The following is a 27,740-nucleotide window of genomic DNA, read 5'->3' as shown; positions in this document are numbered from 1 at the left end:
CTCTCTGGGCATCATTTCCTCTTTTCCGCCAGTCAGCTCAGGCGTGAAGGGATTAGAGTCTTTGCACAGACAAGGGGAAGTCAGAGCATCCAGCTCACAATCGGTTCACTTGGCTTAGATTTAAAACAGCGGTTTTTAATGTTCTTATCAACTCTGTGGTGGGGCAGGTTTTTAATCCTGACATTACAGATGAGGCTTAGAAAGGTGCAGGAAGGACTTCCCTGGTGATTCAGTGGTTACTAATCCGCCTGCCAGTGGGGGGAACATGGGTTTGAGCCCTGGTCCGGGAAGATCCCACATGCTGCGGAGCAACTAAGCCCGCGAGCCACAACTACTGAAGCCCGCGCGCCTAGAGCCCGTGCTCCACAACAAGAGAAGCGACCTCAGTGAGAAGCCTGTGCACCACAATGAAGAGCAGCCCCCGCTCGCTGCAACTAGAGAAAGCCTGCACGCAGCAACGAAGACCCAATGCAGCCAAAAATAAAATAAATAATAAAAATTAAAAAAAAAAAAAAGAGAGAAAGACCTGGTTCAGATAAACCTTTAAAAAAAAAAAAAAAAGAAAGGTGCAGGAAATTGGCCAGCGTCATTCATGGGGTCTGTGGCTGAACCAGAACTCTGAGCCTGTCCATCAAACTTCCAAATGTCGGCTGACCATCACACACGCCACCTGTTGTTCGTTGGATGGACCCGTCCTCATTCATACCCACACCTCACTTCCCTCCGAGAACAGTCAGGTACCTGAGGACCTTAGCAGCCTCGCCCCTCCAAGGCAGGGACTTCACCTGCGTCAGCTCTAAGCTCCACAGAGACGCTGCACGCTGGATGTTTATCGCCCTTACTTTACAAGTGAGGAGGATGAGTAATAGACTGGCCCAGGGCAGCAGGGGGACTCAAGCAGAGGTGGGATTTGGGCCAGACCTGGGGACATGGGTTGGATGGTCAGTGAGAAACTGAATATACAGACGGGCAGTGGCCAGACCATGTGTAAAAGCAGAACTCTCACCCCAACCTCCAACAGCCAGCCCAGGAAGCCAAACAATAACCCTCGTAACAATGGACCCCAAACATCCAAGACTTGATTAGTAACTGACAGCTTCCCCAATTTTTGTCCCCATTTCCAGCTTAGGACCAACCAGAGAAAGCGAAATGTGCTCCCCGCCCCCTCCCCGGCTGTTCACATCCGATGCCCCGCTCCTAGTCTGCCCGCCGCCGGCTTCCCTGGGCCGGTAGCCTCTGGTCAGAGCACACCCGAATCCCTCCCTTTTGTCCACTGTATGCTCTCCCACTCCTCTGCCTTCCTCGGAGTCTCTGCCAAAATGCAGGCGATGGTGGCTCACTCCCTTGCTACAGTGAGCTCTGCATAGATAGCCTTGGCTTTCTCGTTTGGTTGCTTTGGTCCATTTCCAGGTCAGGGTCAGGGGGGCGTTTCCCTGCGTGGGGCGTGAGCATGGCCATGAGGCGCTGCCCAGCACGGGGCCAGAGGGCAGCGGGTGGTCCCTCTGCCGCCTCCGCCCCCTCGCCTCCTGCGTGTTGTCAAGCGTGGTATAAAGAAGCATGTCACTGGGGTCCAGCAGAGGGGACAGCTTGTGAGGAGAGCACAGGAAGGAACCCTTTCGTTTCAACAGAGGGGACAGTGGAAGGCTTCACGAGAGTAGTGGCGTTTGAGTGAGGGCTGGGAGTCTGGTAGGGTTTGCAGGCTGAGACAGGGAAGGAGGGGGACGGTCGCAGCTGAGGAGCAGGGCCCCCCCCCCCCCACCGCACTGGATGTTCTCACCAGCCAGTCTCCACACTCCTCCTCCCCGCCTGCACCGCTGACCCTCTGGGCTGCACCGACCGAACCTCCTTTCCCTCTGGCTCTGGGTGGGTTCGGCCAGGAGGAAGCATCAGCAAGAGGTTGGAGGGTAGAAAACAAAAGGTCAGCATATCTGTTGCCCCAGCTCCCTGTCTGCAGGCCACAGATTGGCGAAGGGCGCATTCCTCCCCCAAAGGCCTCAGCTCCCATCGGGTCCCACCCGATTCCAGAAGCCACACCCTCACCCTCTCAGGCTCGAGGCTGGGAACAGCTTCCCTTCATTAAACTCTTTCTGTCCCCCCTCTTAAACCAGGAGGCGTTGGGACCCAGCTTTCACAGGCAGTAGGCGCTAGGTGGGAAATTGTGGGTGTGTCTGCAGAACCGCGAGAAGCTTATCTAGGCTGGCGTGGCCGGCAAGTGGGAGAGCGGGGAGAGGGAAGCAGGAAGAACAGCGCAGGACGAGGGAGGAGCCGCGTGGGGCAGAGCTCCAAGGATCGTCATGAGGAGTTGGGACCTTACCCTTGGCAAGTAGAAAGTTCAGGAAGGGCTGTGAGCAGGGGCAGGGTCGGGTCAGGGCACCTCTCAGCCACTTTGGGAGCGGAGGCTCCACGTTCCCACCCCTGTGACGTGGTGGGTCTCGAGATGATTCTGGAAAAAGGTTATATTGCCCCCATTTAATTTGTGAGAAGGAAGATTCTAGAAGGATGGGACTGCGTTTTTGTTGTTGTTGTTGTTTTTTTACAACAAACGTGGGTCTTCTCTGCAATCCCAAGCTCAGCCAGCTGCCCATCCAATAACAATGTGACTGTTTCAGCCCTGGGGGAGGTTGCACGTTGCACGGAGCAGATTGCCTCAGCAGACTTGTTGAGTGGCACCTGTCCTCGCACCTTGTATAGCTCTGGGTGTGACTGTACGAACCTGGGCTCGCGTCTCAGCTCTCACTTCCTGGCTGTGTGACGTGGGGTGAGTGACCTTGCTTCTCACCTGTGGAGTTAACTGAGATCATAACCGTGAAGCACTTGGTGCATAGGGCGCTTAGTCTCACGTGAAAGATGCAACTGCTTTTGGCGGTCTGCAATGCACTGAGACCAAGACTTACAGAGCCACAGAGCTCTGTAGGCTCTGCCCACTTCCTCCAACGCGTCCTTCCAGAGCACCACATTGGGTTTGGGGGATACAGCGATGAGTGAGCGGAATCTGGGGGTGCCCACACAGACTTACATTCCGGTAGGAAAGAGATGATTTGGTACAAATACACTGAACAATGACAGGTGGTCACCAGTGCTGTGAAGACAGATAAAGCAGGGTAGGGGGTGGGGAGGGATGGCAGTGGCCCAGGAAGCCGCCCCATGACACTGACCTAGGAGCAGAGACTTGAGTGGGATAGGGTGTGAGTGATGCAGATGCCCGGGCAGAGGACACAGCAAGGGCAAAGGCCCTGGGGCAGGCACGTGCTTGGTATGTCCTGAAACCACAGCAGGAAGGCCGGTGGGTCTTCAGCAGAAGGAGCCAGAGAGGGGCAGGAGTGAAGGTCGGAGTGGCATCAGGGGCAAGATTATTTAGGACTGGGGAGGATATGGTGAGGACTTTGTGGGAAGCCACTGGAGGGTTTTGAGCAGAGGAGTGACATGAGCGAATGAATTTAAGGTTTTAGAAAGAGCACCCTGCAGCTAAGGGCAGGGAGACTGGAGAGCAAGAGTGGGGGCAGGGCAGAGGTGACATGGCTGGGACGAGGGCGGCAGCGGTGGAGGGTGCCAGACGTGGGCATTAGGACTGGGGCTGGTGGTCAGAGTCCTGCTTGGGATCAGATGTATCCTGAGCTCCCCCTTGAGGACTCTGCCCTGTCAGCGCTGGGACCGAAACACAAGACCCCAGTGTGTGCAGAACGACTAGCCCTTCCCTCTGGGGTGCAGGGGACCAGGTCACTGTGTTAGATTTTCTGAAATCTCCAGAAGCCATGAATTTGTTCATGGTCGATAAAACTCCCCCTCGGGGAGTAATGCTTCTATTACCAGCCCTTTCCCCTAAATTATTCAGAAATTTCTCTGCACTCAGAAGCTCCAAGTGTGCGCACTCAGCATTTCCCTGGGTAATAAGGTTTACCAGACAGATGGAGCACCGAGGAACTGATTACGCAAGGGCACAGTGAACTCGAGGATCCGGAGAACAGACCCAGGGCAGCCTTGGGCTCTTTGCGCATTTGAACAGGATCAGCTCCTGCCTACTGGGTTTTGTCAGGTGTCAGGATGGCAGGGTGTCGGACCACCCTCCCAATGGATGGAGTCTCTCATTTCACACGCAGGAACTGCTGCACTGTCCGAGGCTCCTGGTGCGTGGCCGACTTCAGTCAGTGATGGGGATGCTGGCCCACAACTGGGGGTGGCCTGGGAGGCAGGTGCCTGTGCTGCACAGAGGAGGAGGGGCGCTAGGCAGTTGCTCCTCACCTCCTGCCTCTTAACTTAGCAGCGGCAGCGGCAGAGCTTCCTCCAACAGCTTACCCAAAGGCCAGGGATGCCCCCATGATTCATGGAAAGACAACTTCCGGAATGTGACGTATGTTCTGTCCATCTCAGCAAAGCACCAGGGTTGGTGAAATAGCCACATCATCTCAGGAAGCATCACAGTACACATTTACCTGGTAAAGGCTCTGAAAAGTCCCGTAATGATAGCCATTAATAATATCTAGGCTTTGTTTAGTATTTACTATGTGCCAAAGTTCTAAACTCTTTTTTTTAATGTATTTTCTCTTTTTATCCATAAAACAACCCTGTGGGGTGAATTCTACTATTATCCCGTTTCACGGATGAGGATTTTGAGGCACAGGAGGTAGAGTAACTTGTCCTAGGTCACACAGCCAGTAAGTGGCAAAGCCAAGGATTGAATCTAGACAGTTTGGTTCCAGAGCCTGCACTCTGAACAGCTACAAAGAAGGTGGTTTAATTTGTCTAATCCACTTTTTCCCATACCTCTTTGACCAAGGTACACTTTGTCATGAAATACCTCTTACATCTCACAGAAGACATTTCAAAATATATTGATCAGAGTCATTGGAGTTATTGGAGCAATGACTCCATTGCTTATCATTGCTCATTGCTTCGATAAGCAATGACTTATTGCTTATCCAAGAGCAATAAGGTGGGTGACAACTGGACAGGACAAGCGGGAAAGGGGAGGGGAGGGCATATAGAATTACCTGGGACAGGGTGGTGACTTCTGGCATCAGACTCCTGGGCACAAATACTAGTTGTACCACTTGTTTGCTTTGTGACCTTCAGGAAGTTACTTAACCTCTCTGGGCTTCAGTTTCCCCATCTGTAAAAAAGGGTTGTCATAAGGTTGAAGTGAGATCATGCATACAGGATGAATATCAGCAGTAGGGGGCCCAGTTCTCATGCCTCAGCTTCAAGGTTGCCCTCATCTTCTTATTCAATGTTTGACTCTTTCTGTAAATGGAGAGATTGTGAATTACTGTGTTTCAAAGTCAGTTTACAGATATCAAAAAATACGTGTGGAATACCTACTGTATTTACAAGGCCGCATTTGGCCCTGAGTAGGACTCCAAGAAGGGGAGAGCCCGGCCTTTGCCCACCAGGAACTCCTCTTCATGGTGGGAGACAGGGGTGAACATGAAAGAAAGTCATACTTGAAGAGCAGGGATCCTGGAACCAGACTGGCTGGGTTTCTCCCTGTTCCCTCTCTAATTAGCTCTAACAAAGCTATTGATCATAACCCAGGTGCACGGAGGACTTGGGCAAGTGACTTAACCTCCCTGCTTCCCCATTTCCTCCTCTGTAAAATAATGGTCTACTTCACAGGATGGTGTCTTTGGTTCCCAGGGCTGCCAAAACAAACTGCTGCTACTTCAGTGGCTTAAAACAACAGAAATTAATTTTCTCACAGTTCTGGAGACCAGAAGTCCAAAATGCAGGTACTGGCAGGGTTGGTTCTTTGTGGAGGCTCTGAGGGAGAATCACGTCTCTCTCCTCGCTTCTGCTGGCTGCCTGCAATTCTTGGTGTTCCTTGGCTTGGGGGCTGCAAGATTCCAATCTCTACTTCCATCTCCTTATGGCCTTTTCCCTTGTCTGTTTCTGGGTCTTCTCCTTTTCTGTCCCTCATAAGGACACTCTGAGAGTCCACCCTAATTCATCTCAAGATCTTTACCTTAATTATATCTTCAGAGATCCTTATTCCAAATAAGGTCACATTCTGAGCTTCCTAGTAGACATATCTTTTGGGGGGACACCATTCAACTCACTGCAGATGGTTTAAGGATTACAAAATCAGAGGTCATATGTGTAAACACATAAGATATTGCTGATAGGATGAGAGCTGCAATGATAATCATTATGATGATATCATGATGATTATTACTCTGTTTTTGAGTTCACAGCAAACATGGATGGAGGTTGTTAGTATTATTTGTATTATTATTTCTTTCAAATCAGGAGTGGGCAACAGGTCACAAAGCAAATAGCAATGCGACACTCCAACTCTGGACTTCTCTCCCCACATCCTCCGGGGGTTGGTACTGGGAAGCCAAGGTGGGGAAGGCTGCAGAGTCTGAATGCGTGGCTGAGGAGGGTGATGTGAGCCATTCAGGGTCCTGGATCTGAAGAATTTTATAAGAATGACACAGCGACAGAGCTGGGTCGTGTTCAATCTGATGAGAGTATTGCGGAAGGATTAGAGGACAAAGAGACTAAAGATAGTAAGACCACAACGAGGTTTCTCTTCCTGGCCTGGGCCTGATGGAGACCAGAAGCAGAGGCTAGAGAAGCACTGCACAGCAGCAGTTGACCACGCTTGGTGGCTCAGCGTGGACAGAGAAAAGGAGAGCGTTCAAGACAGCCCCGGAGACTAGATGGCCAGGGAAACGCAGTCCATCCTAAGAAATCGTTGCACCAGTGACCACAGACTAATTTATTGAACCTCTGTGTTGGGCACTGAGTATAGAAGTAGACCAGCAAGCCTGGCCCTCCCCTCATGGCTCTCATGGTCTGGTTGGTCTGCCTGAATGTTGTTGTAGCATTGTTTGTCAGAGCGCCAAAAAAAAAAAAAAAAGCAACCAAAATGTACATCAGTAGGGAATTGGCGAAATCAATTGTGATGTGCCTATGTGGTGGAATACTACATAGCTCCTTCTTCACAGAGGTGTGCGTGAGTGAGGAAGATGTCCATTTGTAGAAACGTCTGTACAGCATGAAGAAAAGCAGGTGTGTACACACACAAAGAAGAGTTTTGTGGCATCTATACTTAGCGGGTCAGCAAACTACGGCCAGTGGGCTGAATCTGATCTGCTGCCTGTTTTTTGTTTGGTTGGTTTTTTGTTTTTAATCTTGCATTTTATTTGACGCTACATAACTTTGGATCTATGAAAATTATGTATAGTTACATGGTTATTCAGGCTTAATGAAGATATTCAGGCATTTTTACACATAAAAGGTATCAAGAAATAAGATCTTCCTGAAACTGAATTAAGAGAACCCTCACAATGAAATCAATTGTAAAATGTAATAATTGTTTTCTCTGCCTTAGCTGGAAGTTTTAAGAACTATTATCTCTCTTCCTGAAGGATTATTAATCTGAAGTTAATACATTCCTGAAAATTTTTTCCCTGTTAAAATCTAATGCATGGTCACCTACATGCACGTAATACAAACATAATTCTCAAAATAAGAGAAGATAAACAATGGCTTGGAGAAATCTATGAAATGATAGTTTCTCAGCGGCTGGTCTGGCTGGCTGTCTTTTTTTAATCAAGTTTGGGACACAGATACACTCATTCACTGACGTACTATTTGTAACTGCTTTTGCACTACAGAGGCAGAGTTGAGTGGTTGTAGCTGAAACCGTATGGTACACAGATCACAAAATATTTACTATCTGATCCTTGACAGAAAATTTGCCAACCCCTAGTCTCCACCAAACTGTGAACTATTTTTTTTCTAGTAGGTGTAAGGGGGGAGGGAGAGGTTGTCTGTCACGAACATTTCTATATTACTTTAAATTTTAATTCCAATATATTTTTGTAATCAGAAAAATTCAATTTGGAAGAAAAGAAAGCATGCAGGGCTCACATTACCTGATTTTGAGACTTGCTATAAAGCTGTAGTTCTCAACACAATTACTGGCATAAGGATTGGCATGTAGCTCAATCAAGCAGAATAGATCATTTAGAAATAGACCCAGCCTTGTATGTGCAATTGATTTTCAACAAAGGTGCCAAGGTAATTCAATAAAAAAGGATAGGCTTTTCAACAAATGGGACTGGAACAATTGGATATCCAAAGGGAGGGGGAAAAAGGACATTGAACTTCACATTGTACCATAAACAGAAATTAACTTGCAATGGATCATAGTTATAAATGTAAGACCTAAAGCTATAAAACGTCTCCTAGGCAAAGATTTCTTAGATAGAATACAGAAAGCACAAACCATGAGAGAAATAATGAATACAACGGCCTTCATAAAAAAATGTTAACACTTATCTTCAAAAAGACACTGTAAAGTAGATGAAAAGCCAAGCCACAGTCTGGGAGAAAATATTTGCAAGACACACATCTGGAAAAGAACTTGTCTCCCAGAACATCTAAAGGACTCTTACTACTCAATAATAAGTAGTCAGACAACCCAATTCTAAAATGGGGAAGAGATTTAAATAGGTGTTTCACCAAAGAAGATACACAGATGGCAAATCAGCACATGAACAGATACTCGACATCATTAGTCATTGGGAAGTGCAACTTAAAACCTCAGTGAGATACCACTATGCACCTGTGAGCATGGCTGCAATTGAAAAGCCTAGCTATGTTACATGCTGTGAGGATGCAACTGGGAGAAGGCCAAGTGCTATAGCCACCTTGAAAAACAGTGTGATAGGTTTTTATAAATTAAGCATACACTTCCCATACGACCCAGCAGCCTGCCCCTAGGTATATACCCGCCAAAATAGGAAAATATATGTCAGCACAAAGATATGCATTCCAGAAACTGGAAACAACCACTTCCCTCCCTTAACTGGTGGATGGATAAACAAATTGTGTTGCATCCAAACAATGAATACTGCTCAACGGTCTAAAGGAATGAGATAGTAATACTCAGAGAAACCTTGGTGCATCTCAGAAGCGTTATGCCAAGTGAAAGAAGCCACACACAATAGGCTACTTACTAAATGATTCCCTTACCTGACTTTCTGGAAAAGATGAATCTATTTGGACAGAAAAGAGATCAGTGATTCCCAAGTGGCTGTAAATGACGGGAGGGATGGAAATGTTTGATATCTTGCTTGTGGTGGTGCTTATGCAACTGTTACATTTGGTTACAACTCATCTAATTGTACATTTTAAAAGGGTAAGTTTTATTGTGTATCGATTATACCTCACTAAACCTGACTTTTAAAAATATTTACTCTGAGAAAAGTCAATTTTAAAAATAATTTTTTTTTTTTAAAGATGACAGGTTTTTTTTTTTTTTTTAACTTTGGGTTTATTTATTTTATTTATTTATTTATTTATGGCTGTGTTGGGTCTTCGTTTCTGTGCGAGGGCTTTCTCCAGTTGCGGCAAGCGGGGGCCACTCTTCATCGCGGTGGGCGGGCCTCTCACTGTCGCGGCCTCTCTTGTTGCGGAGCACAGGCTCCAGACGCGCAGGCTCAGTAGTTGTGGCTCACGGACTTAGTTGCTCCGCGGCATGTGGGATCTTCCCAGAGCAGGGCTCGAACCCGTGTCCCCTGCATTGGCAGGCAGACTCTCAACCACTGCCCCACCAGGGAAGCCCAAAAATAAATTTTTTAAATAAATTTTTTAAAGAGGCAGTTGAGCTTTCAGGAGAATGGTAAGGCGTCCATTTGAACAGGGCAGTGAACCTTCTAGAACAGGAATGCTGGACTCAGGGAGGGGTCCGAGTGAGTGAGTGGCAGTGAAACTCCCCCAGGAGCCCTCACACTATAGGGAGAGAAGGGAGGAAAACAGTAATGAAACCTCAACTCACATCAGCCTAGGCAAAGCCAGAGGAAGAGACAAGATGCTTATTTTTTGACTGGATAAAACAGTATAAATAATACAAGGTAGAAAAGAGTAAACAATGAAAAATACGTCTCCCTCTTGCCTCTCTTCTCTCCCAGTCGTACCAGGTCTGTGTGTCCTTCTAGAAATACTCAGAACATTCTCTACTGGACTTTTTGTTGTTGTTGTTCAGCTTATCACGATATCTTTCAGACTGTTTCACATCAGTATATGTAGAGCTGCCCTAGTTTCTTAAATAGGTGTGGTACTGTCTGGGTGCACCATAATTTATTTAGCCAGGCTGCAATTGATGGACATTTAGATCTTTCCTGATATATGTGCTATTGCGAACAATGCTTCCATGAATACTTGTATTAAAGAGTTACTTCTCATTTGTGTGAGTATATCTATCTGTTAGATTCCTACGAGTGGAATGGCTGGCTCAAAGGATATGTACTTTTTCTATTTTGATATGTATTGTTAATGTATGTTTGTTATTTTGATCTATATTGTTAACCCCGTCACCACCCTGGGTTGTACCAATTTACCCTCCCACCAGCCATGCGTGAATAATTATACCTGTTTTTCCAAGTCCTGGCCAGCAAAATGTGAACTCAGACTTCGCCTTTGCCCAGTCTGAGAGGTGAATAATCGTATCCTGCAGGGAATGTAATTTGCATCTGGAGGAGGGAATCTTTTAGAAGCGAAGGAAACCCAAGTCACAGGTGTCACTTGGTTTAGTGCTTCTGTCAGTCCAGATAGCACCTGTGCGTGAATTAGAAGAAGGCCCTCCTCCTCAGGATGTTCACCATCTGCTCTAAAACTGTCGTGATAACTCCACAGATCTGTGATGACTGAGGTGACGAGCAGCCCTGGAGCACAGCCTGCTCCGCCACGGACAGCAGCCAGAGCTCCCGGAAGCTCTGAGAGCACAGTGGTCCCTGGTGGTAACCAGATTGCCTGGAATGAATGCAGTAGAAGCTGCAGATACAGGACGGGAATTCAAGCTGTTTGACAGTGGAGCGTGAGGGCATTAGTTTGAGGGACAGCCAGAATAAATGGAAACTTCATTATCCGTGGATTATGCACTTGGAACTCAGGTCCCATGCAACTCTGATATTAGTCATTGGGCCAGCGGGCTCATCAAGCTCTTAAGAAAAGTGAGTCTAGTTAATGAATTAATACAAAATGACATCTTACACACAGAGCAGAAAAGAGACCAGGCACCCCTGAGTTATGTAACATCATAATTGCTCAAGCGAATGTGATCACCGATTCTCGCCTGCAAGCATTTTACATTCCATTCATTAAGAGCTCCCTCTTGGATTCTTAAAACCTCAAGTGGTTACATGGAAGTCAGTGTTTTAAAATCTCTGGACCCATTTGTTTTCCATGTGAAAATCCATCCACATTTTTCTCTTAAGAAGTACATCTCGCTGGAAAGGAGCTCATTCGGTTCTTATCCTCTATCCGACTCTACCTCCCAAAAGGGGATTCTCCCAGCCTCTCCCTCTGGTCCAGAGGATAAAGGAAAGGACGTGAACACTAAGAATTTGCATCATTAGTTTGGGATGATGAAAAATCCTGGAGGTGGAAAGCGGTGGTAGTTCCACAACAATGTGAATGTACTTCATGAGCTGAGCTGCTCACCTAAAACTGGTTAAAATTGCAAACTTCATGTTGCATATGTATTTTACCACAATAAAGAAAGAAAAGGGAATCCTTGTGTACTGTCAGTGGGAACACAAGTTGGTACAGTCACTGTGGAAAACAGTATGGAGGCTCCTCAAAAATTTAAAATAGAAATACCATGTGGTCCAGCAATTCCACTTCTGGGTATTTATCCAAAGAAAACAAAAACACTAGTTCAAAAAGATATATGCACCCCCTATGTTCATTGAAGCACTATTTACAGTAGCCAAGATATGGAAACAACCCATTGACAGATGAAAGAATGGATAAGGAAGATATGGTATATGTGTGTATACACACACACACACACACACACACACAGGAATATTGCTCAGCCATTAAAAAAGATGAAATCTCGCCATTTGCTACAATATGGGTGGGTACTGTGCTAAGTGAGATATCAGATGGAGAAAGACAGATACTGTATGATTTCACTTATATGTGGAATATAAAATACAAACAAACAAAATAAGTGAACAGACCAAACCAAACAAAATATGTAGATGCGGAGAACAGAGTAGGGGTTACCAGAGGGGCGGGGGTGTGGGAGGAGGGCAAATGGGTAAAGGGGAGCAACCGTATGGTGACGGGGGGAAACAATTTTTGGTGGTGAGCACACTGTAGTGTATGTAGAAGTCGAAATGCAATGTTGTACACATGGAACATGCATAGTGTTATAAACCAGTGTTACCTCAATAAAAGAAACAGAAACAAAGGAAAGAAGGTAGGATGGGAGGGAAGGAGGGAGGAACAGCATTAACTGAGTACAGACCCTCGCCAGGCACTTTGCTCTCAGCACTTGGTGTGTATGTTGTATTTTACGCTGCCAATAATCCAAGGAGATAGCTACTGCTATTTACGCAGCACCACTGCCATTTTAAAGACGAGGCAGCCTAGGCTCATAAAAGTTAAATAACTTGCTTGAGCAGCAGCTAGAAGTGATGGCCCCAGAATTCGACCCTTCAGCTCTGTGCCAGAGATGAAATAAAGAGGCTCTTCTCTTTTAGGCCTGAAATCTGAAACACACACACACAGACACACACACACACCCAGAGGCTCCCACCCAGCTTTTAATTATCTAAGCTGAGAGCAGACAGAACTCCCGCAGAACCTCTGGGTGACAGCTCATTGTCTCCAGAAAAATCCAGAACTGCCTTTCTCCCGTAACCGTCTGCAGCACGCTTCTGCCTCTCCTCTGGGATCTTGCTTGCTTCTTTCTGTACAGTTCATCATTGAAACAGTGACCGACAGGAACTTGGAGAATCTTCATAACCTTTAGTCCATGTCTGAGTGACTGGAATGAAAATTAACACAGCCTGGAACTTGAGGGGGAAGATCTTTCTTTGTGTCGGATTAGGATGATGTGGGGAATCAGGAACTGTTTGTGTCGGGAAAGGAGGGGAGATGGTGTGTTTCACAGCACATGGATTTTTGAAGGAGAAATATCTGGGTTCTCGTTCTGACTCCTCTGCTTAGTTCTTCTGTGCACTTAGACAACTTAATTCACCCCTGAGTCAATTTGCTCATCTGAAAAACAGGAATAATAAACTAATAATAACACCTACCTTACCAGGGTGTGTGAATACACAGATATTTTTTTCGTTGAGTTGGATGCATTTACTGAGTGTCGATTCTGTGCCAGACACCATCCTACTCACTGGAGATCCAGGATGAACAGAGCATGTGCAATCTAGCGATGAGGGGCCCGGGACCCGAGCAGCCAGTGGACGGTGCTGCCACTTCACGTCTACACATTGGCCGCTGTCAACCCACTGAAACCTCTTCACTGCTTCAGAGGTTGAACGGGCACAGGGTGTGGTCGCAGACTTGCTCACTTAGGCTGCGTTTAGATTATTTTTGCAGCTGGGCCACGGCTGTGGGTAGTTGTGGATCTTCCGCAAAGAAGAGGGGTCCCCAACCTTCTAGGAGGAGGGGCCCCTCTGGTGTCCTGTGCCAGCCTGGGCCTGGCCACCATTGCCAGGTGTGTCCTGCTGGCGGGGAAGCCTCTCCCCTGAGTGTTTGAAGTGTGGCTTCTTAGTACACGTGGAGAGGAGGGGACCGGCAGCCTGCAGGGCTGGGGCGTGTACCAGGCCTCGTCCTAGGGCCTCTGAGGAAATGCCTGCCGATTGCCTAGCTGGTCTTGGTAGGGGGCTGCAGGGCAGAGTGTCAGAGGCAAGGCTCTGAAGTCAGACCACAGGGCTCAAATCAGGCACAGCCCCTTACCTCCTAACCCTGGGACCCCGGTCAAGGGACCCAAGCTCTCCAAGCTTCCCTTTCTTCATCTTAAAAAGAAGGCAGTTACAGCACCTACTTCTCGGAGTTGCTGTGAGGCAAGTAGCTGTGATAAAGCACATATTTGTATGTCTTGAACACCCGCAGTGTGTCAGCTGTTGTTCTAAGTGCTTGATAATTATTCACTCGTTTCATGCTCACGACAGCCCAGTGAGGTGGGGACTAATACCATCCCCATTTCACAGATGAGGAAATTACAGCACAGAGAGGTTGACCACTTCCCAGAGGGCACACAGCCAGTCAGCTGAATAGCTTGAGTTTGAACCTAGTCTGGCTCCAGAGTCCATGATTTCAGCCTGTGCTCTGCTGGCTCTCCATCTCGAAAGCTTGGCAAAGACCGGGCATTAAATAAATACTTTGCCGACATAAGGAACCCCAGACACACTAGCCAGTGTTCCTCACGTATGTGATATGATAAATTTCCAGAGAAAAACTGATTTCTGTCACTGGAACTATCACTCCTGTTCCCTGGATATTATATTTTCCGGGGCTGATTTTTTTTTAACAACTTTATTGAGGTATAATTTACATGACATAAAATTTGCCCATTTTGACTGTACAACTCAGTGAGTTTTAGTAAATGGATCAATTTGCGCAGCCATCACCACGTCCAGTTTCAGAACATTTGCATCGCCCCAGCAAGATCCCTGATGCCCATCACCAGTGAATCCCCATTCCCACCCCCAGCCCCTGGCAACCATGATCGACTTTCTGTCTCTACAAATTTGCCTTTCCTGGACATATATAAATGGAATCATACACCGTGTGGTCTCTTGTGTCTGGCTTATCTTGCTTAGCACTTTTTTTTTTTTTTTAAACGTACTTTGAATTTTATTTATTTATTTATTTTTGGCTGTATTGGGTCTTCGTTTCTGCGCACGGGCTTTCTCTAGTTGCGGCCAGCGGGGGCCACTCTTCATCGCGGTGTGCGGGCCTCTCACTGTCGCGGCCTCTCTTGTTGCGGAGCACAGGCTCCAGACGCGCAGGCTCAGTAGCTGTGGCTCACGGGCCCAGTTGCTCCACGGCATGTGGGATCTTCCCAGACCAGGGCTCGAACCCGCGTCCCCTGCATTGGCAGGCAGACTCTCAACCACTGTGCCACCAGGGAAGCCCGCTTAGCACGTTTTTGAGGCTCATCCATGTTGTAGCATGCACCAGTACTTTTTACGGCCAGATTATATTCCGTTGTATGGGCAGCCCACATTTTGTTTATCCATTCACCGATCCGTGGACATTGGGGTGGTTTCCACTTTGCGGCTATCGGGAACTGTGCTCCTGCGAACGTTTGCACTCCCGTCCTGGGACTGACTTCGCGGCGGATGGGTGCGCCAACTTGGTAACCTCTCTCCTTTTCTCTCGCCTCTGGGGCTTCTCAGAACCAGGCAGTGGGCAGGTGTTCGTGACCTCGGAGAACCAGCTCGTGTACTATCCCAGCATCACCTATGCCATCATCGGCAGCTCCGTCATCTTTGTGCTGGTCGTGGCCCTGCTGGCTCTGGTCCTGCACCACCAGCGGAAGCGCAACAACCTCATGACGCTGCCGGTGCACCGGCTGCAGCACCCCGTGCTGCTCTCCCGCCTGGTGGTCCTGGACCACCCTCACCGCTGCAACGTCACCTACAACGTCAACAATGGCATCCAGTACGTGGCCAGCCAAGCCGAGCAGAACGCGTCGGAAGTGGGCTCCCCGCCCTCCTACTCAGAGGCCCTGCTGGACCAAAGGTGCGTGCTGGCTGAGAGAGACTCGGGGAGGGAGGTCATCCCACGCAGGGGCGGGCGTACAGGTGCACGTGCCTGGGATCCTGGTCTTGCCAGGAGCCTGCATTCAGCTGCAAAGGCAGCGGCAGCTTTCGACTTCTACTGAGTCTTTGCAAAACGATTCACGTGTATCATCGCATTCAGTCCTCACAGCCACTCACCGAGGGAGGTTCTATATGTGCCTCAGTTTTACAGACGAGAAAACTGAGATTTTTAAGTTACTCATCTGAAGACATACCGCTAGGATCCTGGCCAGTTCAGATCCCTCCTCCTCCCTGGTAGTGCCACACGGACACACATCCAGGACCCTGACCAGCTCTGGGCATTCACCTGCTACTGCAGAACAGTGCCCAGTATATACTCGAGGTTTGGTTCCTATTTGAATGAATGAATGGATGAGTGAGTGAATGAATGAGTGAATAAATAAGTTCCTTAACTTTGCTTGGCTTCATCTATAAAATAAAGGAGGTGGCATAGAGAACTCTCAAGCTTTGTTAAGCAGTAGAACCTTCATCACAGGTGGAGCTGTACAAGGAACCCCAAAATATAAAGTTAAAACCCAGAGTTCTGTAGTTGGAGCCGGTAGTGGACCTCATTCCTGCCTGCTCAGCCTTCGTCTCTCCTTTGGTGACCTCCAAGGTACCCAAAGAACCCACTTTGAAGTCCCGGGACTAGAGCTACCTGAGTCCCCCTTGGTTCTCAGCATCCCCTGCCCTGCAGGGACCCTGCTCAGCGTCCCTCTTCCACTGAGCCCAGGATTCACCATGTGTGGCACGAGGCATTTTGCAGGCAGTGTTCCCGGGCCAACTGGGCTCCTCCTTGAACCCTCTCCGGTGGCAGCTCTTGTATTATTTAACCTTCCTTTTCCTTCCTCATAAAAGATAAACAAAGCTCCAAGGAGCGGTGCTTAAGGACATCTTCGCAAATAAGCGTAAGAACACAAGACCTCACTCATTTGGACCATCCAATGTAGAGCAAGGTTAAAACTGCTGCATCTGGAGACAGAATTCCTGGGTTCAAATCCTAGCACTGCTGCTTACTAGTTGTGATCCTGTGCAAGCCATTTAATGCCCCTTTGCCTCAGTTTTCTCCCCGGTACAATGGGCATGAAAGTAATGGCTCTCTCCTAGCATTCTTGTGAGCATTAAATAAGGGATGTAAGGTAGGTGGTGCAGTGCCTGACTTGTAGTAAGCCTTCCATAAATGAGAGCTGGAAAATAAAATGTCTTTTAAGTTATTTCATTGCAAGCAAGGTGTCATTATTACTCCCTTCTATAGACAGGGAGACTGAGGGTTTGAGAGGATATCCTCTCACTTACCCAAGTCTGCACAGCCGGGAAGAGTTGGCTTTCAGTAAGGACCCCCAGTTCTGTGGACTGTCAGGGGCTCTATCAAGACACCAGGCCAGGTGAATCCCTGCCAAACCACCCAGGATGAGCCGGGGAGTATTTAGAATTCTCCCTACCAAAGGTTGTGGTTTTGGCACTGTCCAGTCGGCACAAGCCAGGCAGAGCACACTGACCTTTTATCTGTTCCTTTCGTCTTCTTACAAATCACTGGTTTTCCTAGTCCTTGGATTGCCTTTCTCCTTGGAAGGAAAATCTCATTCCTGATGTCAGCATCCGCTCAGAAAAGGGCAGAAGTTGGCATTGCCTGCCGTGCCTGGGCTCCTAATGTTTTCTCTTCCCCCTCCTCTCCCCCCCTTCCCCCCACCCCGCCCCATCCTGCTCTCTCCATCGCAGACCCGCATGGTACGACCTCCCTCCACCGCCCTACTCTTCAGACACCGAGTCTCTGAACCAAGCCGACCTGCCCCCTTACCGCTCCCGGTCTGGCAGCGCCAACAGCACCAGCTCCCAGGCAGCCAGCAGCCTCCTGAGTATGGAAGACACGGGCCACAGCCCGGGGCAGCCTGGCCCACAGGAAGGCACCACGGGGCCTAGGGACTCTGCACCCAGCCAGGGCACCGAAGAAGTATAAAATCCAGCTCGTCCAAAGTCCATATGGGTTCATCTGCCCTGACTTGTCACCATCCTAACAACTTGCGCTCATGGGAAGCTCCTCGGCATGCCCCAAGGAGTGGTGTGGGGTGTCAGCTGTCTCTCCGTTCACCTCCTTCCCCAGGTTTCAGGGATGTTCTTTGGAGGGCGACCTGCCACTGTTCTGGCCTCTCAGTTGACCTATGTACGTGCATCTTTTCTGGGCAGTTACTCTTCCTTCGGGGCCCAGGATCACAGCCTCACTTTCCACAGCATTCTGTTACTGCTGGAATCTTGCTGAGTAGGTGGCCGGAGAGTGCGGTACTTAGGTAGCCCTTGAGAAAGCAGTGTTTGTGCCGTATGGGGCGTTCAGAAGGGCAGAGGACACTGGACCAAATTCTCTGTGGGCTGCTTCCTTAGAGCTCCATTTGGAGATTTGGGTTGGATGATCCTACCGGGAGGCTGTCATCGGATGGCCACTCTGGAGAGAATCCAGGGGAACATCAGAACCCGTCTTGCACTAGGCTGTTCATTGCTCTGGGTCGGGGCCAAAGAACACTGTTGCCGTGAGTCACGCCCTTCAGAAGTCAACAGTGTCATTTTGGTTTTCTGAAGGACTCTGAAACCATCAGGTCTGGATAGAGTCTGGATTTAAAAATTTGTCGGAGAATCCTCATTTTGAGAGCTTTCTCCAGCATCATATATCATCAGCCTCGTCCCAGAACAGGCAGGGGGCCCCACCATGAGTTTATCTGAGTTCTCAGCTCCTAAAATACAGGCTGCCAAGATCCTGGGTCTGCTTTGGTCCACAGTCCTTTCCCTGGTTTCTGGATTGTCTCCCTCCCAGCTGTGACCTGCCCGTAAACAAGGGATGAGTACTAAACCTGAGTTGCCCAGAAATCTGATCTGGCCCTTGGTCCCTGTAAGCCACACCCAGCCTGCCTTGCCCATTCCTGCAGCTTCAACACTCGCCCCCTAAGTCCCCCTGACACTCAGAAGTCATTTTACCTGTGAATTTGGACTTGAGAACACTGTAGGTTCTAACTCAACGTGAAAAACCTAATTCAGTACCTCCCCCGAGAGAGCCTGGATTCCTGGGCTGCACTCATCCCCCTTCCCAAGGCCCAGATTCCAGCGCTGCAATTTAAGGTTAGGGCTAGAATCAGAGTGAGGGTCAGGACTCTCCGAGCATCCCATAGTTTCTCCTCTGAGAGACATGGATAATAGTTTGGAGTCAAGATTTGCCATTCGGACTTTTTTTTTTTTTTTTTAATCTCTTAGAAATGCATTTGAAACAGTGTGTTTGTTTTTTCCCTTCTAGTTAAGGGACTATTTATATGTGTATAGGAAAGCTGTCTTTTGTTTGTTTGTTTTTCCATTAGTGAGGTCCAAGCAAAGATGCAAAAGGAGATCGTGCCTTTGTCCCGCTGAGCGCTAATAACAAGTCCCCCCAGACTGACCTGTGTGCCAGGCGTCTGTGCATTGTTGCACTTTGAGTTATTATTTATCGAGTTCTTGAAGGATGCAGAAAGAGGGACGCCTTTCTCCCTCGGTTCATAGTCTCTGTGTTTATGGTAGCTTTCCGCTTTCTCTGTGCCCAGCCAGCCACAGTGCCAACCCCCTCAGGAAGTCATGGGTGGAAAGGTAGATGTTATTCGTCAAGAAACCACACTAATGGCTGGGGGGGAACAAAACTGGAAACAAGTGGAGCCACTCCGGGCAGCTGTCACCCATGCAGAGCTGCTTTCCACGTGGTCAGTAACCTCTTTGATGCTTATTCAAACGGAGCCTGCAGGAGGGGGGATGAAGTGGCATTCAATGATCCTATTCTGTAGACTTTTTTTTTTTAACCAAATTCAAAGTGTGTTACAGGAAAGCTAGCCACTTGGTGATTTTTTTTTTTAAGTTAAGAAAAGGAACATAGTTGCTTACATCTTTCATTTTTAAAATAATGTGACTTATTTTCTGAGTAATCCAGTGAAGAAAGAACTTTTGGTGGCAGCCAGAGTATGTGAGGAACTCTAGCTGAATATTTCATCTCCTGTGAGCCAGAGTGGCTTCTTTTCTCCCTTTGGTGGCCCCTGCTTCTTTCTGGTGCTCTGGAAGTTGTTTAGAGGAAAGGATTCTAATTTTAATTAATCGTGTGATGAATTAATCTCACACGCTTTTCAGCTTCCAGGCATTTTAGGAAAGACAAATGGCCTTAGTTGCATAAGGAGAGCCCATTAATGTTGTTTTTTAAAACAAACACAGGGATGTTTTTATTATAGATTTGATTTTTTTAAATGGCTGTTTTAAAAAAGATATAAATAGGACACCAAAGCTGCAGGGGTTTTTGGTTTTGTTTTTTTCCCCTACTCAAAATAGCAAATAAGTGGCCAGCATTATTTTTTAACTCATTCCAACCAGGATGTTTTTTTTATACATGGCCTAAATCTATGCCAATCAGAAAACCATCCCTGCTCTCTTTTCTCAAATGAGATCAGCGAGTCCTTTTTATTTTAGCATTAAAATCGTTCAGCTATAGTCATTATCACCTGCCCTCAACTCCTTCTACTTTGAAATTGACATTTTAAAAAAGTGCAAGCAAGTGGTAAATAAATTGTGTGTGACATTCAAAGTTGATGTAAACTGGAAAGGTTGTGTGTGGTTGCTGTTTGTTTTTTGATTAGGTTTTTTTTTTAATTTTATACTTTCAAATAAACTTGCAGTTTCATTCTTTCTGTTGGTGTGAATGGTCCTTAACCCCCTTTTCCTCTCTATGGCGATATAAAGAGTGGACAGCCACTTCTGTCGTGGCTTCTGCAATGAATGTATGCCCTAATAAAATGAGAAAAGGTGAGAGAATATTGATGGGACCTCAAAATATGGTGGGCGTTTAAGGATTCCACAGTTGGTGTGGTTGGAATATAGAGGTAAGTATTTCATGGACACCCGTTCGTATCAAGGGCCCTGGGATGTCAGTTCAGAATATGGTCATTAACTATGCCCTCTCTGCCCATAGTGACTTCACTGTGGCACTGCTTGAAGGAAAGGCGCAAGTGGCTGTGATAACTGGAACAGATTCTGACCACATATTCAGGGGCACGCTCTAACTCAGGCACAGGTATGTTGGTAATTAGTTTTGAACCGCAAATGGCTCCCGTTGGTCCCACCAGTGATGGGAGCATCTTTGTGCCCTTACAAGTCTCGTTTTACGCTGCAGGGACAGTTGCACAGGAAGTCAGCGTGCCCAGGAGGTCACCACCACCACCACCCATGAACAAAAGTAACCTTGGCCTTGACCAAAATTAAAATCTACATGGGAATCAAAACATAGGACCTACAGAACCAAGATGTAGATCATGTACTGGTACCCAGATATGTCAAAAAGAAGACTAAGCTATCAGATAGTGCTATCCCAAGTATATACCAGGTCATGTCCTGCCCCAAGTGGTCTAGAGTAGACTTTCCCAAACAATATGCCCAAAGGCTTGTCAAGATATTAATTCCTTTTTCTCTCAGTACCATTTTTTGTGGTACTAGGATGAGGAAACAATCGAGAAATGCTAATCTAGAGCAGAGATCAGTAAACTTTTTGTGTAAAGGGTCTGATAATAAATAATTTTTGGCTTTGCAGCCATATGGTTTCTGTAGCAACTACAAAAACCGCCATGGACAATACATAAATGCATGGGTGTGCCTGTGTTCCAATAACTACCAAAATGGGCTGGATCTGGCTTTGTCATTTGCCAACCCCTGGCCTAAAGGATCATTCCCACATTGTGCTCATGGATCCGAAGCCAAGGGCATTGTAGAAAAGAAATGGTGTGTTAATGGCTGGCCTGGAATATTGGAACCCTTAAAATGACACCAACCTCCAAAAAGTTAAAAGTGGAAGAACTTAGGAAGCAGGCAGTTCAAGGACCTGTGAAATTCATTTTAATTGACCCTGTTAGCTCTTTTCCAGTGAATAAGGAAATACAGGATTACGATGAGCAGAGGCTCTCCCAGTGAAGTTCTAAACAGTGGGTTGAATGCAAAGGTCTTGTTCAAAATCTACTCTCAGTAGGGATTCTCTAAGGTGATAACACAACAGTCTGCCTTTTAGAGAAAAGTTCATGGGGATAAATGATCTGGGAGAAATTGTTCATCTTCTCCATTTAACTTGCTATCCTCAGGCAAGGCAGTAGATTCAAAGAATGAACTGTATAAGAAAGAAGGAGCTTCTGATGGCTGCAGTGGATGTGTGATACATGTCCATAAGGAAAAGAAATGTATCCAGTAAGAAAATATGCAGACTCCCTTGACATCTTCTAGTTAAACAAGTGAATGGGAACATTAATAGAACCCCCAGTTGTAAGTGATAGTTGTAAGGAATCCCACTCATACAAGCTGAATGTGTTAAGTTTTAGAAGATGTATTGGCTCATGCAACCGTGTTCAAGGGTATGGAAAATGATTTTGGGCAGGGCTGGCTCCAGTTGATCAACAGCTGTCATTAGGAACCTGTTTTGCCCCCTCCAGCTTCTGAGTCCTGCTTTACCTGTGTAAAGCGATGATTTCATGGCTTTACAAAACGTGGTGGAAAAGAGGGTCCCAGAAGATCCAGGTTCATGATCTAAGAAAACGAGATTCTCTCTGAGAACCAGTGGGAACTCCCTTCAGTGGACTGTGATTGGTCATCATTTGTCCTGTGGCCACTGTTGTAGGTGGGAACTCTTGATTGATTGACAGCCCCACCAGAACTACATGGAGTAGGACAGGGACAATTCTTATATGGAAGGGTCTGGTAGTATAGAGTCTCACCAAGGAATAGGACCCACAACTGGCTGGCACAATGTCTAATATACGTACGAAGATATCCTGCAACCACAAGCTTTAGGCAACATAGCCAGGTCTGAAAGGAGCAGAGGCAATGTTACAGTGAACATGTCAGGAGACTCAACAGCCTTTCCTTAAACCTAGGTGGCAAGGTCAGTTTCAAGCTGCAGGCATTTGGGGCTTGGGTTAGGTGTGCTTTTTATGAGATGGTCATGGAGGGTAGGTCACAGTAACGTGGATAAAGCCATAGAAGAGGAATTCTACCTTGAAACCTGAACTCACTTGTGGGTTCTAGAACTGTCCCTAAACCACTGAAAGTATTGAAATGGGTGAATTACCCACCAAGAGTCACCCGCAACCCACATAGGATTTTTAAGTTGATGAATCAGAGATGCATTCCTATCTATCACCCTTGTCAAGCTTCCCAAAGACTTAGATTCAGCTATGCATGCTGTTAACTAGGCTTTCCACAATTAATTCTTTTATCTACCCCAAGAGGTAGAATGCATCAGTCCCTTAGACAAACACCCCTTGGAAATTCTAGGGCAGCTGGGCTCACAAGAGCTGAGGGGCTGAATTCCCTTCAGATTTGGGGCTTAAAGGCATGACCATGGGGGACTGGGATGCAATATTGGGGGAAGCTTATTTACTTTAATATGACTGTTGCCTCAGCTGGGCAGGGCTTGTGTTCTGAATGAGGGTCATTCATGCTAAATTCCAGTGCCAGGCAGCATTTGGCTGTACTTGGCTTTCAGGTTCACCCTGGTGAATCATCCCTGTGAGCCAGCAGAGGAAAAGGCAACAAAGGAGCAAAAATGGGCAGTGTTTATGGGCCATGCATGGAAGTAGCACGCACCCCTCCACTCAAATTCCATTGCCCTTAGCCTGGCCAGTCCCATAGCCGCACCTACCTTCAAGGGAGGCTGGGCAGGTAAATTGGCTATGTGTCCTGGAAGAACCAGAAGTGGATTTTGGCACCGGCCACCAATTATATGTTTATACTCTTCTTTTCACACATAGGATACCTTCACCCCCTCCTGAAAGAAGAAACCCAACCATCCCATCTACTCAGATTTAAAGTCCAGGATTAGTGACAATTTCTATGTCAGATCTATGTGGTTCCTCTGGAGACACAATTTCGTAGCCCCACATGGCTCTCATCATCTCTCTTCTAGGTTGCCCCCCTTCAGCCAATTCTCAGAATGCTTGAGTAACTTTCAAGTCACTCAAGATAAAAGTTAAAATCATGGTCTCCTGGATCCCACACCATTGACTCTCCAGTACCTATCTAGCCTCATCTTCTGCTAATCTCCCCCTCTCCCTCAAGTCTGCTCCAAGTCTGGGCCACCTTGCTGACTCTTAAACCCACCAGGCACACTCCCAGCTCAGGACATTTGCTCTTGCCATTCCCTCTGCCTGGAACACCCATCTCCATATACTCTTCCGTATCAGAGAACCGTCAGGAATTAAAATCCACTTAGAATTGTCATCTTTGGGACTCAGTTGTAGCCACTGTAGTCAAGACTCCCAGAATTAAGACATACCAGAGCTCTATCCGGACCAAGATATAGTTACCACCCAAATGACATTGAGGGATTCCTAGACCAAAGAAGCACATAGGACCTTGGGAAGGAGCATTGAGGAATATATTCAAAAAGTATGGTATGAAAACTTAATTTGGACCAATGCAAATGTTATCCATGAGTCAGGAGGTGAGTCAGTTTAAGAAATAATACACTGGAATGTGCAGAAGAGGACCTAGGGATTGAGGTGGTACTTGAACACAAGCCCACCATGTGACCCTGCATGAAGTGTGACTCTTTTTTTTTAAATTTTATTTATTATTTATTTATTTATTTATTTTTTTGGCTGTGTTGGGTCTTCGTTTCTGTGCTAGGGCTTTCTCTAGTTGCGGCAAGCGGGGGCCACTCTTCATCGCGGTGCGCGGGCCTCTCACTATCGCGGCCTCTCTTGTTGCGGAGCACAGGCTCCAGACACGCAAGCTCAGTAGTTGTGGCTCACAGGCCCAGTTGCTCCGCGGCATGTGGGATCTTCCCAGACCAGGGCTCGAACCCGTGTCCCCTGCATTGGCAGGCAGACTCTCAACCACTGCGCCACCAGGGAAGCCCGAAGTGTGACTCTTTTGCAAAGGAACTTGAGCCAGACCTTCAGCTTGGAGTGTGTCCCTCGTGTGCTAGTCTGTGAATCAGCTAAGGGCATGCAGATGTGCCTAGAAACTTCCTAGGACCACAGATCCTGTTTGGAAAGGATGGCAGCCCCAGTTCAGAGATGAGGAACTGACACCTCGTTCAAGCAGGAAAATGAGTTATCGGCGTATTATAGAAAGAGAAGAAGGGGTTGGCTTCCTTGTAAGTGAAAAATAAACTGTTTAAATAACTCATCCCTCCAGCTGGAATCAGTTACCGGGAAATGACTGAATGTGAGTGTCTTGACCCCAGTTGCTGGCTTGGCTTCGATCTGATAAGTGGCTCTTCATGAAAGTGTTGTTTGTGTTTGCCCAGTGCATCAGCTGGGATCAGTCAGAGCCCCTACGACTATTGCAGGAATAAAGGTTTGAAGATGGAAATTAGGGCTTACACTGATGTAGGAAGAGCTGGTGGAGTGACGCCTGGAAGGCTACAGCAGGAGGATCCCAGACACATACCAACGACACCAGCCTGAGCGTGGGGCAAATGGAGAACGGAGAGCTTGCGAGGTGACCAAGAAGGCACTACAGTAAGTCAAAGATGGTACAGCAATGACTTAGCTCATGGAGAGGACAACGTCTTGTGACGGATCATCCCAGTGCAGAGTAATGACTCGCTGCCTTTCTGCCTTCAAATCTCACGCGAGCTCCTTTCATTGACACACTGGCCCCTAGAACCACACAAGGAAGGGGATTCCAGGAAGCATGGTTCCCAGCCTGAGATGAGAGTGGAGACAACAGGCATCCAGCCCACCCGGGGACCGTGATCTTGGTTCATGCAGTGGTTTCCAGAACAGATACTCTCTCCCCCCAGTGAAAGGGTTCTTGTCATGTAGGAAATTAGACTCAATGAGTATTGGACCTTGATTTCTTTGTATTTAATGAGAAAGGGGAATTTCATCTTTGACCTTTAATTTTTCTAGGTGTATCTGATAATTGGAGTTCATAGTTTTCAAAACTGGAATGATTCTATTATTTAGTGTAATCTCTGATAAGCTGTTTGGACAACTTGTGCTGGGAAATAGAAATGCATGGCGTCGGAGTGACTTTTATTGATGATCTGTGTTGACCCTGAACAGAACTTTCTACTGCCCACTTTGGGTCCCAGGGAGACTCATAAAGGGACAGTTGGGGGTGTTGGGTAAGCAACTTCGTGAAGATGGGAATAAGATGCTCATCTCCTGCCCTGAGAGAAACGCAGATTAGGCTGTCAAACCAAGTGAGTTAGAATAGAAAAGATGGGAAAGTATAAGGCTTCCAGCCCCCTCTCCATGGTTTCCCTCTCTCCTGCTTCCTGACACCCTGCTCACAAGAGCAAATTTACTAGGTAAGAGTCAAGCCAAGTAAAAATATCAATTGGGCCACATCAGCCAGAGAACCGATTGCTCCAACTGGGAACCGGCATTTCAGAGATTCCAGAAGGAGGAGTTGGCCTTGAGGAAAGGCCGAAAATCCTCTCTCCCTCCTACCCTTTTCCTCTCATCCTCCCCTGTCCTCTTTGCCCCTCTCGCTCTGTCCTCCCCTCCCCCCCATTCCCTGGTTAATGAGTTTTAGAGGCAGAGCTCTTCCCACTCCTTGGACAGGCGGGGTTGCTGAGTGCCCCCGGAGTTTAATCTGCAGTCCCGACTCTCCCACTGGAAGATCTGAGGGCTTAGATTGGGAAGTAGAATGTAATACAAGACTCTCATTTTGATTTTAGTTAATAGCTATGTTTTTCTTATCATTCTTTCCTGGGAGTCCTGGGAGTACAGTACTTGGAAAGTTTTCTGGGCATCTCCTATTAAAACTGACATCTTGATGTTATCTTTGGCCCTCGCCTCTGGGTTCAAACAGAGTTCGCAAACCAGCAGCCCAAGGGTGGCATCCAACCCCGAGATAGATTTCAACCAGCTTGCAGACTCGTTTTATTTGAATCTGTTGCCAACGGTTAAAGTTCAGGAGATTTCACATAAATATCTGGATGCCTGGCTTCTTTTAAAGAGCCAGGAGGTAGAGCAGCCTTGGGCTCCCTGCCCGGCTTCCCTGCCCACGTGTCAGATTAGCCAGAGCTGAGGAGCAGCTGCCCCGTTCCGACGGAACCTCCGTTCCTCGGCGCAACACGGTCACCCCTTCTCCTTACTGTCTCCCATCCAACCCACTCACCTCACTGGGTCACTTGCCGGGCCCCCCTCCTATTTGTTAGAACCTGGGGGAGCAAGGCTGAGGCGCTGTCACCAGACTTCTAACAGCCACCGACAGTTTCTTTCTGGAAGGAGCAAGTACTTGAGATTGACAGTTGCCAACTTTGCCACCAATCAGTCACTTTCTGGGCCTCCTTTGCCCCGTCTCGAAAATGAAATCTTAAGTCCTTAGAGTGGACATCTGTCACGCCCAGCACCTTCCTTTGTGATAAAATATACATAACGTACAATTTACCATTTCAATCTTTTTTTGTGTGTGTGTGTGCCGGGTCTTAGTTGCAGCATGTGACTCTAAGTTGTGGCATGCACGTGGGATCCAGTTCCCTGACCAAGGATTGAACCCACGTCCCCTGCATTGGAAGGCAGATTCTTAACCACTCCACCACCAGGGAAGTCCTGATTTCAAGTGTACAGTTCAGTAGCATGAAGTACATTGACATTGTTTTCCAACCGTCACCACCATTCAGCCCTAGGACTTTTTCATCTTTCCAAACTAAAACTCTGTACCAATTAGACAGTAATTCCCCTCCCCCCAGTCCCTGAAAACCACCGTTCTACTTTCTGTCTATGTATTTGACTTTTCTAGGTACCTCATAGGAGTGGAATCATACCATACTTGTCCTTCTGCGTCTGATTTGTTTCACTTAGCATAATATCATCAGCGTTCATCCATGTTGTAGCGCGTGTCAGTTTCCTTCCTTTTTAAGGCTGAATAATGTTCCGTTGTACGGATATGCCACATTTCATTTGTCCATTCAGCCATACACAGGCATCTGAGTGGTTTCCACCTTTTCGCTATTGTGCATCATGCTGCTCTGAACAGGGGTGTACAGGCATCTCTTTGACTCCTCGCTTCATTTCTGTGAGGTTTAGACCCCAGGGTGGAGTCGGCTCAGCACGTTGGCCACAGCCTTCCTGGGTTTGGGGAATGCCCCTCCTCCTTTGAGTTCTGCCCCACCCCACCCCCCCAGGAAGCAGTCAGTAACTCATCTGGGAACTAGGGTCCAGACACATGGCGAGGCTCAGGCCGATA

At 47.4% G+C, this 27,740-nt stretch overlaps 1 protein-coding gene across 4 annotated transcripts in view; it reads left to right on the top strand.

Moving 5' to 3' along the window:
* Nucleotides 1–20,459, top strand: part of LDLRAD3 (low density lipoprotein receptor class A domain containing 3) — a 255,355-nt gene extending 234,896 nt beyond the window's left edge. For 2 of the 4 annotated variants that reach the window (XM_057552878.1, XM_057552879.1), the window contains exons 5-6: nt 15,159–15,504; nt 17,283–20,457. In XM_057552878.1, coding sequence (XP_057408861.1) covers nt 15,159–15,504; nt 17,283–17,520 — 584 coding nt within the window. In that variant the 3' untranslated portion in view covers nt 17,521–20,457. Of the gene's footprint in view, nt 1–15,158; nt 15,505–17,282 lie in introns of all 4 variants that reach the window. The other 2 variants (XM_057552877.1, XM_007181082.2) reach the window with 2 other exon arrangements.
* The last annotated feature ends 7,281 nt before the right edge of the window (nt 20,460–27,740 follow it).

The sequence above is a fragment of the Balaenoptera acutorostrata genome, chromosome 9 (genome assembly GCF_949987535.1).
Source record: "Balaenoptera acutorostrata chromosome 9, mBalAcu1.1, whole genome shotgun sequence".
NCBI lineage: Eukaryota > Metazoa > Chordata > Mammalia > Artiodactyla > Balaenopteridae > Balaenoptera > Balaenoptera acutorostrata.
Note: the sequence above shows the minus strand (reverse complement) of the source record. Positions and strands in the feature narration are given on the sequence as shown.